Here is a 19,485-nt window from a genome sequence, read left to right on the forward strand (position 1 = left end):
GCGATTGTGCCATTCGGCTAGCCACCCTGGAGCAAGCTCGGCGCCGGATGGTAAGGTGCCCAGAAGGCTGGTAGCATTGCCGCGCTGGATCGCGATGCTTATTCGCTGCGCAAGAAATGAACCAGCCCTCTGGTCACCCGGAGCATCAATGAGACGCTAATTAAAATATATTCATAATTTAAATAAGTATGTAATGTATGTATAGTCTCGATGTGACGGGTAATATTAAAAGGTTAATTTTAAGGCGACATAAACAATCACTTTGATTTTTCGACGTTTTTCGGAAAACTTGGGGATTGGTATGGTTGGTGTATAAGATAGTCCCAATTCTAGCCCTATATCAATACTTAACTATAGGTACCTATAGATTGTTGCAATAAACGTACAATAAATACATTGATCCATGTATGTATTTGGTCTTTACCTTTTATGGCCGAAACACAACACAACCATTTTGATATGTGATCGATTATTGAGTTATTTTTCGAGTAACGTCAGGAACTCTTACATACCTCAAGTTATTGGACTAAGCCTTCCCATTTTATACCAAGGCTTGTACACAAGAGTTCAATCGTTGACGCTCCCTATCGTATCTTATTTATCTCCGTCTATTGCTTTTCCGTGTTGATGTGATAGAATCAGTCGGGTATCGTTCGCCACATAGCCTCTATTTGTACTTTTGACTCTCTAGCCAAATGCAAAAACGCTTCCTATAATATCGTTATCGTCCCTACTATAGTTATTTGTTTTACAAGGGGGCAAAGTTGTTGTTTAACCGCACGTGCCAATATTGAAGCCCGAGCAAGCGAAAGATTCCAATATTGAAATTCAAAAAGTGGAATCTTGAGCGTTTCGAGGGTTTCAAGGCACGAAGGTTAAACAAACTTTGCCGCCGAGTGAAACATAAAATTTTTCACCACACCGACACGAACAAAATACTGACTATAAAACATCAAACTAAATCAAATCTATTAATTTGTTCAATATTTATAATTCAAAATCATAATTTATAGGTAATTTACCAGCCAGCTCAAGATATCAAGTTAAAATTTGTATGAAATTACTTTGCACTCTTGCGGATAAAATGCAATTTTGATATCTGTTTTCGAATAGCAAAGTAAGCCTTTATCAGTTGGTGTGGTGAAAAGTATCTTTATCACCCTTTGGTCTTGGCAGACAGAACCTGACTGTTTCGATCGGTGCTATAAAGGCCAATCGTTAAAGTTCGCGAAAGAAAAGCAGCTAGCGATGTATGTGCAGTGGTATTAATGCGGAAGGTCAAATCGGGAGAAAGATACGCTACAGCAGGGCTAGCACATGATTACGAGAGTATGTCGCCGCGAGATAGACTACCCGTCCTTATGTCACTACAGAAGAAGACGTCTCATCTATCTCGCGGCGACATAGCTACTCTCGCGACAATCATGTGCTAGGCCTACAGAGTATGATCGATTGGCTACTTGTCTACGGATCATGTTGATTCAAATAGTTCAAATGCTACCTAACCTGTACTAAGACGCGTTGAGTAAGTGTTGCAAGACTCGCAAAAACATTAGATCGCTTTAAGCCGGGTTTTATTATGGTAATGAAAATCAGCTCACCGGCCTTGCGCATAAGCACATGTTAATCAATCGACGATCTTTAGTGCGTTTTCACATAATCCGATCGGATGTAGGACCGATATCCCATACATTTAAGCCGCCATCTTGGATTTTTGCCTTTGAAATCCTTCCGACATCCGATATCCCATACGTTAAAGCCGCCATCTTGGATTTTTGCCTTTGAAATCCTTCCGACATCCGATATCCCATACATTAAAGCCGCCATCTTGGATTTTTGCCTTTGAAATCCTTCCGACTTAAGTACTTACTTTGAGAAATATCAATAGATGATAGATGCGATAGAGCTTAACCAGAGTGCGGAGTGTCGGAAACTCGCATGTCTACTTTGCCTGCGTAAAGTAGACATGCCATAAATTGTTACTAATATATCATATGGATCAGTGGTCTGCAATAAATGTTTTTTTTTGTAAAAAATAATTTGACCTTAAATTGGGCACATTGACTATGCGTTGTTACCTCTGGAATACTCCGGACGGATTTTTGTCATACTTTACTCAATTATCATAATTTGTCTACTTAATTTGATTTACTTCCCTTTGTATAGGTATAATTTATCAAAAATTATATGTGAGTGTGCAACGAAAAACGTCCTACTTTGTAGATTGCTATAAAGCCGATTTGTCAGTTTATTCATATAAAGATACAAGTATTAAATCTCGCCTTAATGGTAACCGACAAAGTGGAACGTTTTACTAAACACACTCACATATCAAGATAGGTACTATCTAGCTACGTTTAACCCTTTAACCGGTAGTGGCAAAATATATACCTACTTACTTGCCATCATACTTAAAACAAAACGCATCAAACAAACGTCAAATGATAAAGATAAAGGGTTATATTATTCAGCTCCATACTTGAAATAACTAAGGCCTGACCAGAAATATGTGACTACGCGCCATGTTGCGGAATTTAATTGAAACTTTTTTCTTCATATTCATACTATACTGAACTGTCACCTCATACATCAAAATAACAGCGCCCTCTTAACAGCAGTTATACATTTCTGGTCAGGGGGCCGATTTTTAAATGTCGACTATTCGATTTCGTGAATTTCGTTCAATAATATCTCCACTACTAGCGATTTTTCTACTAAAAGCATCAAAAACGAGTGGTCTTTACCACTAGATTTAATATTACTAGACGTCCTTTTTTGAAAATAGCATTACGTCGTTTTCGACAGACTTTCGAACAGCGAATTCATGCGTTCGAGGTTCAAAAATCGGTCCCCAGGAGCGATTTTTGAATCACTAAAATACCGGTTGAAAACGGTGACTTGCCTGTTATTTTCAGTGACAATTTTCTGAATTCGAACGCGTGAGACTCAAAAATCGTTCGCAGGCTTTAAACTTTTCTCATAGGTATCTTCGTTTATTTATCATTCACTTTTAAATACATTTACAACACTTCAGTTAGTTATCATAAAGTTTTGGCCACCTGCCACCGCCTGCGCAAATAGCCAATCAATACTTTGACGTTTGCCCGCCTTATTGATCCATGATTGATTAGTCATTGCCAGTGCAAACATTTTACTAAACTGTCGATCAAGCATGCTAGGTCAAATGATTGATTAAAATTATCAAAATACCAACCTATGCTTTAATTGTGTATAAAACTATAGACTTCTATAGTTTTAGTCCGTGTTAGGTTGACCGTGAGCAAACCGGAATAGTACATTATATACGATAAAAAAGGAAGTTCGAAAAGTGGCGTAAATTAAAAAGGAAGTTCGAAACGAGTGGCGATAACTAATTAAAACACGAACGAAGGGAGTGCCATACAATTTTAAATCGACACAGATATATTTGATGGCAGTTACGTTCCCTACAATAAGGTTCTTCTTTTCGATCGTGTATCGTACGTACTGCCTTTAAAGTTGGTAAGCGAAATGAGATATGAGGTTGGCAAATAAAAAAAACAATTTGATAAGTTGACAACTAATCTCAAGATTTGGCGAAATGAACATTTCGCACATACGTGAAAAACTGATTGCTGCGAGCCGGGGTTCGAACCCGCGACCTCTAGAACGAAAGTCGCACGCACTTACCGCTAGGCTACCAGCGCGATGTAAAAACTGACCGGAAATATATGACTACGCGCCATGTTGCGGAATTTCATTGGAACTTTTATCTTCATACTATACTGAACTGTCACTCCATACATCAGGATAACAGCACCCTCCTGACAATAGTCATATAATTCTGGTCAGGCTGTAACAGTGTCATTTTCCTTTAAATGACATTTGGGATCTAGAACTTTGATGTTAGTAAGTAAGTAAACACTTTATTGTACAAGAAAAAATACAACACATACAATTTAAAGTTTTAGTACAAAGGCGAACTTAACCCTTTAAGGGATCTCTTCCAGTTAACCTTTGAGCGTTTGAGGGAGAGTTTGAGATGTTGATGAGATAGTGATTTAGTTTTTTTATCGTTCCTTCGGAAGGGAAGGAAAAGTCAGGCAACGATCAGATGCTCTATGTGGCTCAATTTAAAAATAATAAAACTAAAAAAAATACTAAAATACACTAGAGCGATACGAGTATAAGTTAAACAGGTGCCTTTTACTGAAAACCACACAAAATCTTAACGTATAAAATTATGTGCGAACAAGAATTAGGTATTACACAACACTCTTAAAAAAGTGACATTTGCATGTTCTACATAAAATTCTGCTTACATGTCAATTAACACCACAACACAAAATGTATGTCAATGTTAAGTAAGACAAGTCATACAAATGTCAAATCGGAACTTAACTCATAAAATTCGTAATTAATGTACAAGCCGATGTATTTGGAGCAAAGTAAAGGTCAGGGAACCGATTCTAAGCTGAGCATTTTGTCATAGATTTGAGTGGTTTTGATTATACCATTACATTTTGTATTATGATACGACATATCGGCAATCGTTTGCAGAAAATGAAACGAAACGCTCAAATTGTCTCTCTATCACTCTTCAATATTAGTGACATACTTGTATACAGGGTGTAACAAAAAAGGGTGTGACATACTTGTATACAGGGTGTAGCGAAAAATAAATTTTCTTCTACTTTTTCCTGATAAGAATACGATAATGAGTACGCCCTTAAACGGATCACCACCATTTTTGTTACACTCTGTATAGCGGTAAGAACGTGTGACTTTCGATCCGGAGGTCGCGGGTTCGAATTCGAACCCCGGCTCGTACCAATGAGTTTTTCGGAACTTATGTGCAAAATGTCATTTGATATTTGCCAGTCGCTTTTCGGTGAAGAAGGTCAGATGGCAGTCGCTTTCGTAAAACTAGTGCCTACGCCAAATCTTGGGATTTGTTGTCAAAGTGGACCCCAGGCTCCCATAAACCGTGGCAAATGCCGGGATAACGCAAGGAGGATGATGACTCGTATTCGTATTCGCTAGGTCCACGATTGATGCTGCGCCCATTTTAAAACAAGGCTACTATTCTTTGTTAAATCTTGTGAAGTGTTAGTTCCAACTCCCACCGCTAGCATTCATGTTTGATATGTCCATCAGATAACGTGTGTTTGTGTAACTCTGAGATTCTTCAGAACGAGAATTTTCAAAAGTTTAGTAACATCGTAGTTTATACCATAATTTCGTCAAACTCAGGAACCCTTATAGTTTCGCCATGTAGTCTGTCCGTCCGTCCGTCCGCGGATAATCTCAGTTGACCGTTAGCACTAGAAAGCTGAAATTATGGTTTTTTTATGTATATTTATACGCCGACAAAGTGGTAAAAAAAAAAGTGCATCAAGAAATGCTTTGTTCGGTACCTACATGTAAAGTGGGGACTGATTTTTGTTCATTCCAACCCCAACGTGTGATATATTGTTGGATAGGTATTTAAAAATGAATACGGGTTTACTAAAATCTTATTTTAATAATATTATATTTTCGGAAATAATCGCTGTAAAGGACAAAAGTGTCCCCCCTCTAACTTTTGAACCATATGTTTTAAAATATGAAAAAAATCACAAATTTAAATTTTATAAACACTTTCTAGGAAAATTGTTTTGAACTTGATAGGTTCAGTAGCTTTTTCGAGCAAAAATACGGAAAACTACGGAACCCTACACTGAGCGTGGCCCGACATGCTCTTGGCCGGTGTTTTTTTCTCTGTCAACGATTGTCAGCATGGCTAGGCCTCTATATTCTATATTCACACAAATAAGTGATACAAAAATTCTGAATGTAACAACTAACTACTCTATAAAGCATGGGGAACAATAATTGCAAATGATTCTCCGTGTCGAATGTAAATAACTAAAAAAAGATCAAAAGCATCAAAACCTTTACAATTTTTTTAACTCGGAATCGGCCTAATGCTTTCAATTTAAATATAAGTGCAATAATTTAAAAACATTCCAGTTCTGAGTCAGTAAACTGTTGTATAAAGTGCTTACGCCTACTTTGTTTACATTGAAATGTCTTGTTTAGGTTCGCATTATGAGTTGATATAAATTTAGTGGCTAATAGGTACTTTGGCAATTAAATAAACACCTACTTGTAATCTACGCGACGCGATATGTCTACTTCACCTATTACATCTATATGTAACAATATAATAGGTACGTAATAGGATTATTTGTAATTAGGATATACATATATTTTACAATTTATTTGTAAACATGAAGAATAAATGTCATATACAAAGAAAAAATGACCAAGGCCTCCAAGTGTCCTGAGCTGGAATCGAACTAGCGTCCTCCCTAAACCACTCGGCCACCGGGTCACGAAGGCAAGGGTCGAAAATTCCAAGTAATATGACATTTCCGAAGGCTCGTTGGAGGCCTTGGTCACTTTTTATTTGTATATAACATTTATTTTTCATGTTTATGATGTATATACATAATAGTAGTGTGAATTTAAAATACAAATTTAAATATTTTCTATGAAACTAATTTAATTTGGTCTTAGAATTTATTTGTAACTAGGGTAAAAATGTTAATTGTTTACTTACACTTCTCATTAAACTTACCTACTTAGATACAGCATCATAAAATTCATAAATCTATAAGATTAAGATAGGTTCTCACAGAATCATTTCTGATTCATGTAACAACTGCTTTATGAGTTAGTTATTAGGAATTCTAGACGTTCTAGTAACTCGTCGGTGCAATAACTTACAACATTTAAATATGTTTCTCCTTACCTTGTACCAAAACCCAACAAGAAATTGACTAATCGTCCCATAAGTTTCATTCAAGACATACCAATAACAAAACTCGAAACACATCTCCCATCGACAAAAATCCGTTGACTTAAAGTTCATTCTCGTTTGAAGCAATCTGCATTGAGTGAATGAAATGAATGAGTCGAATGAATGAATGGGTCACATTACTCTTCGGGTGTCTTACTACTGTACTGTCTTCGGAAACCGAAAAGCGATTAATTTCATTGTGTTGTCACGCCCTTGGACTGGTTGCACTGAGACAAAGTGTAGGAAACTAGGTAATGAAATGGTAATGAACTAGTATTCTATCAATCTACCAATTTAAAGCTTTAGTTAATCGAATACAGTTGTTGCCTAATTAATTTGTTAGGTAGGTACTGTACCTCTACGATTCTTTGTGGGAATTGCTTGCCTAATAGGAGTAATAGGTAATCTAAGCCTTTATTAATAAAGATTATAATAGGTAGGTAGTACCATGATTACCATGAAGCGGTGATAGCAGTATTGAGTTTAATCATTGACGGTTTTGAGTTTAATCATTGCTATTTACACAATTTACAGGTACCTTACAAGTTCTTGCCATTTAAGAACCCACAGTAAGAACCTGTGGCCATCATAACCTTCAACATTTTTCAATCGCAATACATCACCACTAATCTCATCCATTTCAATTCTGTTCCGTCACATGTGAACATAAAAAGGGCGTTTCAAACCAAGGACTGTAACTAGTACATTCCAGTCATTTGCATAAACTACTATTGTTCCCAATTAATTTGTATGAAACTCATTGTTTCGTATTATTTATATGAACTGTGTAATTATATAGAATAACCTTTGTTAAGATTGAAGAGCAAATTGTAGGAAGTATTTAAGACAATGATACATTTACTTTGCTATAAATCTTTATACATGTGAGCATTTAATTAGACAAGGTCAATGGAGGTTAAAGTTTTAAGTAGTAAGAAATTACGCTTTGTTTTAAAGCTTATTAAACAGTTTCCGGCACACAAAAATCATGGTGACGAAAAAATAATAAAATGTCTTTCAAAAGTATTGATCACTGACATTTATTTTGATCCCTGTCGTAAAACACAAAGATCTACTTAAATTTTCGGTATAATATCTCTAGGTGATGATATTGAAATTAAAGTGAAATTCTTAGAGTTTGGATACAGTAACTACACGAAGGTAAGCCAAAAGTATGAATAACTTACCCTTTCTGCCATCGGACTCTATATCACATATTTCTAATTTATTATTGCTGGCGCTCAATAATGAGTTCACGTGCAGTGTGTATTTGGTAGACTAATAAGTAATAAATGAGGATTAAATTATTGAAAATTAATTGAAAGCTGCGTCAACAGGCGGTCAATAAACAATGCGTTACAATGCTATGACAGTTCTCAATAATGACACTATTGACAGAATCATCTCTATGTAGCAGGCCAGTAGTTACCTACCTAAGTTTCCCTCAAGCAGCAGCTCATGGACCCTGATAAGGATATAGCAATTTATCAATTAAGCAATTTATACTTCTTACTTATAAGTATACTTAGTCTAAATGTTACAATAAACATTTGTTATTAAATTTCAATTAGGTATCATCAATTCATCAGTCATCTGCATAATAACATTTCTCCAGTAAAAATTACTTCAGTGAGTTCATAAAAAGATTGGGTTTTTCTATTGGTTTTAACGCGATCGGTATTTTATTATAAATCTTTTTCTACTCCCGTGTTGTTATTCGTCACTTACAGTGTCGTGCATAGATCGTTAAAACCCTACATAAAAGATACCCGCCCCCGCCCGGCACGCATACGATATAGCTCTTAAAGCATTGTTAGGAAGCCTTTAAGGGATATATCGAGGGTGCGCGGGGCGCCGGGGGCTGGCGGCGGCGCGGGGGAGTGCGAGCGACAGGGTGAGGCAGGAACAGAGGGGAGGCCGACGCGTCAAAATACAGGAAACAGTGTGAATTTCACGAAAGTTGTTCAAGAAAACTATTAAAAACTAAGTGCATGGTCGTAGAAAAGTATTGTATGCAACGGTGTTTAACTGAGTCAAAAAATGCTCGTGGCGTCTTAATAACAATTTTCGGCTTCGCCTCAAATTGTTACCCACGCCACTCGTCTTTTTTGACCTCCTTTAAACGCCTGTTGCATAAAATACTATTATTGCTCTGTAATAAGGATCTTTTTGATAGATGTCCAGAACTGGTATAGGTAATTTTTAATTTTCATAGTCTACTAGCATTCTAGTAACGTGTCTGACTAGCAAAACCATAAACAACCACAATTTCCCCTTTAAACTATTTATTACCATAGCATGCGGAAACTAATGCATCTAGAATCACGAGAAAGTGGAAATAAACCAGTTTATTCAGCTATAATAACGCCCTTGGGAGTAAAGAGTGTGATTGTGACTGCCGATTAAAGTAACGTAACGTATCATTTATTAGATGTTATCCGCATTCCGTTCCTTATGGGTATCCTGTTGCCTTCTGTGGGTCTAAAAATGAGTTGCATACTCAAGAGATTTCCTTTGGCAGGAGTGGTATCTAGGTTAGGATCCAGGGATGAGTTTAAGGAGTCAGGTTGATGATTGTTTATCAAATCAACAATTTTAATGAGCATTCAAAATTACAATCAACAAACGTGAATGCTTATTAAAATTGTATTGTTGATTTGAATTTTTATTAACTTTCGACTTCGTGCCGCTAAAATTACTCTCTTAAGTACTTATAATCAATACCGGATTTGTTCGCTTTTTGAAGTATTTGTTACAGTCTACTCTTCTGCTCATGTATCTGTTACAATAAAAGTCCGAAATACGGTAAAACCTAGACTTTACCAGTAAATACTAATAGGGTTTACTATAAACGGCCACCTTCATTAGCTATTAAATTAAATAATTGTGGACTCCTACTTGGTTTTGAAACTGACTCTAGTAATTGTACAGTCGAATTTCATTTTCAGTAGACACTGCATGCGCATATTGTCAGACGACAACATACGCATTATATTCACACTCGCAATATTTACGACTGCGATTATACTTAGCCGCAAATCGTACACTTATGCTTACCAGTAATTTATGTAATCAGCGCCTATCTGTCTCCAGCATAAACAACCTAAATCTGTACAAGTAAAAAACACCTTCCCTTGAAGGCATAAGCACGCTTCTCGCACTGATTTGTATAGAGCGATTAGGTTCTTTATCGGGAGAACAGCGCGTGAGTTTAAATGGATCAGTCAGCACGGTTTAGATTATCTGTGGGTGCGGCTACCTGTTGCATATGTAACTTAATTTAATAGCGTGATTTAGTTTCCATAGCCATTTCGTTAGAATGCCATATACTTTAAGACACGAAAGAAGAATAGTTTTATCCTAGGAAGAAAAAGTAGACTTGAAAGTCGTAGACCGTAGTTGAAAGTTAACTGATGTGCCATCGGAAATTTTAAAATACTTATAGCCTATTGAGAAAAGGCGCCAAAAATGTGTGTATGGAACAAATAAAAACCATTTACTCACGAAAAGACAAGTCCTTATCATGTCCTTATCAAATTTTTCCTGAAATATCTAAATAAGTTTGTAAATTTTGAATCGTCTTGCAATCGGACGCACAATTGCACATAACATAGTTCTGAAAAGTCACTAATTATAAATTTTATACATTAAAAGATCCAATTTCTTTCATAAAAATCTTAATGATATGTTGATAACCCAGGAAATATTAGGGGTCTCAATGGCTTTTCTATAAATTTCCGATCCATGTTATTTATTTTATTCAGCATTTTATTTTTTATATTCATTTTTATGCATTACCTACTTCTAGCACGAGACAAAGTCACAATTGCATCATAATCCACTTCCAATTAACTTGGTTGTATAATAAACAAGTTCACATAAAAAAGCTCCATATTGCAAACTCGTTCACTTGAAATTTGCGCAGGAGCGAAGGACACGAAAGTCGTACGGTCAAGGACGGCGGCACAATCAACGAAATCAGATCCAGATCTGGTCTGAAAACCCACCGTGAACCGTGACGTAATCTATAATCTCGGTGTAAGGTTGACATAACCGGTTCAGGCGGGACTGACACAGTTCAATTCTTGCGAGTACTTGGACGGTATTTTAACTGTCAATATTACCGTCGAAGACGCAATAAAAGCTACAAAAAGTAGAAAAGGTCCACCAACAATAGCTTCTTAAAATACTTGATGGGAGATGTATCCACTCTTTCCTTGTAGGGTGATTAAGATAGACCATGCACCACATACTGCCCTTATAAAACAGTTTCGGCTGTATTCGTTGAAACCTAATTTCCATTTATAAGACGTGTCTGTTACCAGTGTGGTGCAGCACATTGGCTAATTTACACGTTATGAAATATTGCATGCTAGTTTCAATGGATGAAGAAACGTTGTGCATACTTACATATATATTTGATTAATGTGTCATTTCTTCGGTCGGCTAAGGAGCATGTTAACGCCAATAGTCTGCAATGTAAATCGCATGCGAGTCCGCCGACTGAGTCTTAAACTGGTCGCGTTTTTAAACTGTGTAAGCAATGTGTAGAGTCACGTACACGCGCGGTGTGTTACATTTTAAACTTACGCCATGACGGAGGAAAGAGGCGTGAGAAAGCGCCGCAAGACTTCAGGATAAACTGGTGTGGCATCCGATTACTAAAGTAAACCAAGTAAAACATTAGAAATTGTGAAAATGTAGAAAAATCGAAATGGATAGGTACATGCAAGCGATGTTACTCTGATCACCATTAACTTTAGACAAGCTCGGCAGCCGGAACATACATATTATCCCTCCATATTTGATGTAGCATTTGGCATAGAAACTAATCGTAGTCCAACTCCATTTGATTGACTAAAATCACGAAACCTTCTAAATATTATACCTATATAAATTTCTTTATAATACACCTATTAGAATTATAAATAATAAGACCTAATAAAGTGAATGTTTCATGAAAAATAATTAAGGAAATAAAGAGGCTTTCTTATTTTTATTTTATTTTTATTTATAAATTTCTTTACGTTTTAATTATATTAACATCATATAATAATCTGAATAATGGGCCTTTTTGAGATTATCTGTATGTATTTAATATCGGTACCGGGCCGAAAGGCCTTAAACAAAGTATGGTTAACTGTGAATTTCCGCAGCGAAGGTGTTAAAACCATTTATACTCCAATTGCTAATTCGAGTCCAAAAAAACTACGACAGATACGTCAATGTCACAGCTGTCAATGTCACTTATGTCATGTCAAAATACTTTTCATGTTATTATACCTGAAGTGATACAAGCGCAATACCAAATTTCACGGAAAAAAAGAAAAAAAATCGAGCGACCTAGTATTTATGTAAATAATAAAAGACTATTAAATATATAAATCAAAGGATTGAAATAAATAATAAATAATTTATTATACTATTTTACCATTGCAGTGGCAACATCGTAGTAGTTTTTTTGGACTCGAATTAGCAATTGGAGATAGGCTCTTAAACGTAATATTCAGATGTTTAGAAAAAAAAAGAATACTCCATCCTATTCCTACTAAATATCCTCAAACTTCACCTGCCTGTAATCCTAATTTTCATATCTTTTTTTCCAGGACCTCCGTTCAGCGCTCAAGTCCAAACATGTCCAAGGTCTGGAGATCCACGAAGCACACCGCTCCCTCAACAAGACCACGGTCCTGGAGACCGTGGAAGCCGCCAGGAAAGTCCTGAACGGCGCCGGTGGAGGCCCACTGTTTCTCGCATTGCCTTCGCACCCTGAGCTCCTTGCGAAGTACTATGACTTGAGGATGTTAGTCAAGAAGGTGGATCTGATGATGGTGCAGACGCATGATCTGGGGGTGATGAAGAAGATGACGTATCATCCTAGCCGGCTGAGTGGAATGTGGGATATGATGAACACGGTAAGTCCGTTTTCACATTATCCGATTCGATATCGGAAGTCGGAAGGATTTCTATGCAAAAAATCCAAGATGGGATATCGGTCCGACATCCGATATCGGATCGGATAATGTGAAAACGCACTGTCTCTTGACAGATGACGTTGATGTTTTTCATTTGTAGTTAGTCCTCATAACATCATTTTGTCTCAGCTAGTACTACTTTTAATTGTAAAAGAAGTATTTAGTTTAAGTTTGTTTTAAATTTAATTTAATTCTATGTGTATGTAAAAACAGAAACACAATTTTTTTGGTTTATACCCTCTCTTTCTGGAAGAGCGGGGTTTTCTGTCAAAAGCAAATTTTGCTTAAAAGAAAATCCCAACCTCGTTGTGTAACCCCCTTCTATTAACCTAATAAACTTTTTCATTTTCATTTTCATTTGTGTAGTCACGTAGTTTGTAGTATCTAGACTTTCCTAGGGATGATTTTGGACACAGGGATAATATTGAGAGGTAAATTTTCGGGTACTTATACGTCGTAACGTGCGGTCTTGTCTGTCCCAATCCCAACCTATAGGGCCCATTGAATGGTCATTGGGTCCACCACTATCAGTATAATATTACATGCATAGTATATTTTAATGCCAAATTGTAAATGGTTTAAGTGTTTTTTTTGTTGTTGTAGTCCACATTGATGCAATCTTCAACGATGTCATCCGATACCCGGAACCAAACTGGACATAGAAATAATGTGTGCTCATAACTGTCAGTAGTGTCCGTCATCAGTTTTTGTACTTGTTAGTCGTTAATTACCACTTTTTGCTCCTTGCGACTTTATTTAAAAATGTCAGTTGATCATTGTTATTGCAGAGTGCAGACGCGGTACTTGGACACTGAATAAGAATCATAAATAATTTATTATTGCTTGACGTTACTGTTTGGATTTTTAAAATATTTTGTGTAGAATATAAATGACATTATGACAGGCTTTTGTGAACGGATTTATGGGTTAATCTCATAAAGCTTCATCATCGAAAATCTGAATTAAAATAGATGCAATATTTACCAATTAACTACTTTTAAAGAACACTGGTGAACTTCGTAGGTTAATAAATAAAATTTAACGAACAAACCATAACAAGATATTTTTGCAATTCATTTAGCACCATGGCCATACAATGCTCTTGTCACATATGTGACCTAAAATCAATCTGCCAATTAAACCGAAATGCGACCGACCTTATGGTTAAAGTAAAAGTGAGTCGGTGACTCAACCTAACATACATATATAGTTCAAGTTTAAACGGATGCAGGTCACACTGAACACGAACATAACCCTTAAATTGTTTTTGTCCGTTTTAAATGACGTCCTATAAAGTCTATAGGCTAACTCAGATTCCTAGGCACTCTTGCGCATGTGGCGTGATCCACGCGGTCGAGCATCTATCCCTTTTATTTTTGCGCATTTTCGCATCGCTTTCGCTTATCAAAATTTGAAAAAATACTTAGTTTAAAAATTACAACCGTTAGGCCTTTTTACGCTTGTGACAAATGTCGTTGTTATGTAAGTATTTTAGCAGTTTATGCATATTTTTCCCTAAATTTTATTGTAATAGTAATTAAGTTACTATTTAGTGTAATTATTGTGAATAAATGACAAACATTTCATTATTATTTTTGAAGTTATAATATATGTCACTTCAAAGTGACACTGCCAGTTAGTACTAAATATTGTGTTTTTTCTATTTGTCACTTGTAACGGACATTGCCAACTTTTCTAAACGAACATTTTTTTGTGTATTGTTAACATTTGTTGCATTTTTACAATAATATGGCTGGGCCACGTTTGAGGTCAAAGAGGATAATAGCTCTTCTACCACCTCTAGCTTCTAAAGACTCCGATTTAGAATCAGACAACGAAAAAAAATGAGAATCTTAGCTAGAGAGTGTTTTAGAGACGACTGCAGCAGTAAATCTTCTTCTCCTAAAAGTGTACCTGTTTATTTTTGCCTGGACTATATTATTTCTATTTTATTTATTAGGAAAACTCACAGATAAAGTTACTATAAGGCTTATTACATAGAAACAACGAGCCAATAACAAGTTTCCACAGATAGAAACTGGGCAAAATACATGCGTGCAAAATTACAGAAAATTGTGTAATTTATTTAAAGATTTTGTAATACATATCTATATATGAGTTTAAACAATGATTGAGAGCAAACAATAAAATAAAGGAAAAAAGCGGTAACCTTTTTACAGTGTTATTTGAGAGTTAACAGTGGGAGAAGTCTTGGGCCAGTAGTTTGCGTACTGATATAAAACTGTCACAGATCAGATCGATGGGGTCATAGTTCAAATCAAATTTGATTGAAATATTTAGTGGCTCTTATAATAAAGGAGTTTTTTCTGAAGTTAGTATTAGCGGCGGGGATATGAAACATTCGTTTAGTGCGAGACATAAGGCGTGAGGGGCCTACGAAGTGGGAACTTCAAGCTTGACAGCAAATCCGGACAGTCAACATAGTTTTGAGCATTTTTCATAACGTAGATTACGTTATAGATATTGCGCCGGACATAAAGAGGTAGCACGTGAAGTTTCGGACAATGTTGAGTGTAACTTATTAAGTTTACGTTTTATTTTTCTATGTTAGCAATGTGCATGTGTATTTGGCAATGTCCGTCCAAAGTGACGTCTTTATGTTAAGCAGTAGTTGGCAATGTCATTTATAAGTGACGCTTAAAAAAACCATTTCCAATTTTGTTATGTTTTTTTTTCACATATTTTTCCCTTAATCTAATATTTTCCCTAACTGAACCCAAAACAACAAGTTTCATTATAAAAATCCTGTTCGGTCATAGAGTGGCAATTTAAGGGATAATATGTTAATAATATATGCTAATTACTCAACTACCCATTATTGTAGACAGAGACAAAGAACGTTTATTTTCAGAATTATGTTTCTACATTGACAGGGGTCTCCGCACTAGGCTGTGCCTGTGTATAAATGATTATATTAGATTATTTATTAATAATAGAACATTAGTCAGAGTTTAGCTACGTTATAACCCATTTTTCCAATTTTTAAGTGTATTTATGAAACAAAAATGGTTTCTTTATATAGTTTTTCGCCATATCATAATAACACTAAATTGTAAATCTTTTGCTGAAGACCCGGGTTCGATTCCCGGCTCTACCACCAGTAGACTCCCTTTTTGTTGGTGTTTTGTATCTATTATATCTAGTTCGATACACACACATATAACTAGTTTATCTTAGGGTGGAATCACATCTTACCGCAGCGAGCCGCATTTAGTATGAACATACGTAGGTACGCATGCTTTCAGTTTTTAACTCCCGACGCAAAATAAACGACGGGGTGTTATAAGTTTGACGTGTTTGTCTGTCTGTTTGTCTGTCGGAACGAATGAACTATAGTCGGGACTGTTCTTAGCCATGTTTCATGAAAATCGGTCCCGTATGTCGGGTTTTTTCAAATTTCTAATTTTGTGGTTAGGTTATTCGATGCGTAAGCTTTATATTAACCAGCGACTTCTCATACATATATAATAGGATTAATGAGGCTCGATGCTGTGATAGATGTGACGTCACCCTTAAGGTCCGTTTATCCGAATTGAGAATGGACCAGTTTTTGCTGCACTACATAAGTAACGACGACAGTTAAGGCAGGCGATTTCCTTTACACATAAAAAACGTCGCGACATAACGTGTGGTTTTCCTTTCGTTTCTTAACGTTAATTACACATTTCGTAGAAGTCACATCTACCTTATGACCACACAAGCTTTTTAAAAAAATAGCTATCGAGACCACTTTTTAATAGTGGTTTTCCCCTCACTAGCTCGGAAACACGTGTTTTGTCCTTTAAAACCAGCGGGTAAAAACGCATTTTATCCACTAGTGGGTAAAGTAATTTGACCTTGAATAAAGTCAAATTAACTACTTTGATATTGATAAAAGTAGGTGAAGTAGATTTACCACCTGTGGAACTACTGGAAGTAGTGAATTAGTGATAAACGCATTTTTTGCGATGTAGTTTCCTCGCTATAGTTGTTACACTCGGGTGAAAATGTATTTTATCGAACCACTCGCTTCGCTCGTGGTTCAACTATAGAATCCTTTCACTTGCTCGTTTCTCAATTCCACACTCGGCGTTAAAATACAACTTTGCCCCCTTGTATAACAAATAACTATTATTTTAATGTCATCTTTAGGCCGTTTTCACATTATCCGATCCGATATCGGATGTCGGACCGACATCCTACATCCGATAAACGCTTCCGATAGTGTCGGATGTCGGTCCGATAAAACGCATTGTTCCAAATCAATGAAGTATGATTTTGTATCAAAAAATATTTAAAAAATGTTTTATATTTAATAATTATAAGCACTATATCCTAAATATTATATTGTAAAATTAAGATAACGAGCATAAAAAATACTCAGAGTGTCAGGCAAAATAAATAATTTTACATTCAACTATATCTACTAAAAGATGAAAAAACTAGTATCCGCAATTCGGACCGATGCATTACAACCTTTTTTTTTTCAATGGAAATTTTCAACTAATTTGAATTTCGATCATTAGCAGCTGTTTAATAGACGCCATTTTTGTCACGCACACTACTACAAACGTATATATACATTATATACGCACACAAACAAATATTATCGGCCGACAACTGGCGGGGGGTCCGGCATGCCAAAAAATGTCGGAAGCGTCCTGCCGATATCGGCAGTTCCATGGTGCCTCGGACAAAAACTGTTGTAGGAGAGTGCCATCGGCATTAAATCCGCAATTTTTGCGTTTTATATCGATTTTTAGTAATAATGATCTATTAAATACATAAATGAAGACCTGGAAGCGCATAAATCTTACATTTTACATCCTTCCTACATCCGATATCGGATCGGATAATGTGAAAACTCGGTCTCACGACATCTATTCTATCTAATACGCTACCGAAGGTAAACCAGTCCCTGCAGAAAAAAAAACACCTGTCCATATCCTTTAAGTCTATTACTTTAGAGTTTATTTCACATTTTTAAAAAACGTGAGTAATTTGACTCAAGTAGGTCACATATTGGCAGATGCATCAAAGGCACTGAGAAAAGTTAAACATTAGTTATGCTAATCTACTACGTAGCTACAGTACAGCTACCATGAGCTTATAACACATTACTCGATAACATTCAGTCGCAAAAAATGTGATTTACTGTTTGAAGAAAGTGACCAGGGGGTTGATTTTGAATCTCGAGTGCACAATTTTGCCATTCAAAAGTCTGTGGAAATGGGTGAAATGCGATTTTTGAAGACGAGCGCTACAGAGCGCTAATGCTACTCATGACCAGTGTTTTCTTCTTATTAGTAACAATTGAAATTAGTAGAGATTTTGAGCGAAATCCAGGAAATCGAGTGGTCACATTTAAAAAATTGGCCCCCAGCGCCCCAAACTGTTACTTCCTAGGACCAAAAATTGTACATCTTCGGTAACGTTTTCGCTATCGAGGAACGTAATAAAAACCAATAAAACCTAAATACCTAGTACCTAGCCACTGACCGTTAGGTCGTGACCTCATTAATCTCATGATTCAACAGTAATGGGTAACTAGAATTTGCCGTAGATGGTTGAGAATTGATGTATTTTGTACCTACCCTTGACTGTCTGAGCGTCTGCGGCATAGCTTGTCCTTTTAAAATGAAAGCTATGTTGCAAGGCATGTAGCGCCTTAAGAGTTATTGCTATCAAGTAAGACCAGTGTTTTCCCACAAACAAGTTTGTTGATTTAGTTTCCTGTAAAATATAACTAAGTCATACTTTGTATCTTTGGCCTCAACTAAAATCATGATAATAGTAAGTTGTACGACTTACGAGCAATCATTGTCGGCGTATACGTCGACATCGTTGCTAACGCATTTACAGCAGGCGTTAGATATAATACGAGCGATATTCAAATCGTTTAGGGCCTATTTAGACGGTACGAGAACTCGCATACGAGTTTTATTACATTGCGGTATTTCATGGCTGTGCAAAAGTGTATGTAACCTCAACAGCCCGCAATGTAACTAAAATCGCATGCGAGTTCGCACGCCGCCGCCGTCTAAATCAGGTCTAAGGTGGTTTTCCACCGGCAGGGCGTGAATGGGCAGAGCGGAGAGGGAATTGAAATTTGTATGGCGAATTTTCAATTCTCGCCCAGCGCATCTTTGGTGGAAATAGTAAAGATTGACTTGGATGTGCGGGACTTTAATTGAGATATTTGTTAGTGTAAAAATGAACTGTATTGCTTCCGACTTAAAGTATAAATTAACTCTGATGGTAGTTTTCCACCGGCAGGGCGAGACGAAAAGTGGCTTAGCGTAGAGAGGAGTGGATTGATGTGGATGTGCGAGACGTGGATTGAAATATTTGTTAGTGTAAAAATTAACCGTATTGCTTCCTATTTAGAGTATAAATTAACACGAAGTTGGTATTCTACCGGCAGAGCGCGACGAGACATGGCGAGGCGCGGATTGAAGAGGAAGTGCGAGACTTGAATTGAGATATTTGTTAGTGTAAAAATTTACCGTATTGCTTTGAAGATAGAGTATCTTATGAAACCTACAATCTACGGCAGGCACGCGCAGGCTCGCACAGGCTCGCGCAGGCCCGCGATGGCTATTAATGGCAATTTTTAGTGGAAAAGGGTCAGGGCGATTTCAATTCCCTCTCCGCTCTGCCCATTCACGCTCTGCCGGTGGAAAACCA

General features: G+C 36.5%; 1 protein-coding gene across 1 annotated transcript in view; it reads left to right on the forward strand.

Annotated features, from left to right (window-relative positions):
- Positions 1–19,485, forward strand: part of LOC125233411 — a 57,600-nt gene that overhangs the window by 30,304 nt on the left and 7,811 nt on the right. The window contains exon 2 of the mRNA XM_048139424.1: positions 12,430–12,738. Coding sequence (XP_047995381.1) covers positions 12,430–12,738 — 309 coding nt within the window. The remainder of the gene's footprint in view (positions 1–12,429; positions 12,739–19,485) is intronic.

This window comes from Leguminivora glycinivorella, chromosome 14, assembly GCF_023078275.1.
Source record: "Leguminivora glycinivorella isolate SPB_JAAS2020 chromosome 14, LegGlyc_1.1, whole genome shotgun sequence".
Taxonomy (NCBI): Eukaryota; Metazoa; Arthropoda; class Insecta; order Lepidoptera; family Tortricidae; genus Leguminivora; species Leguminivora glycinivorella.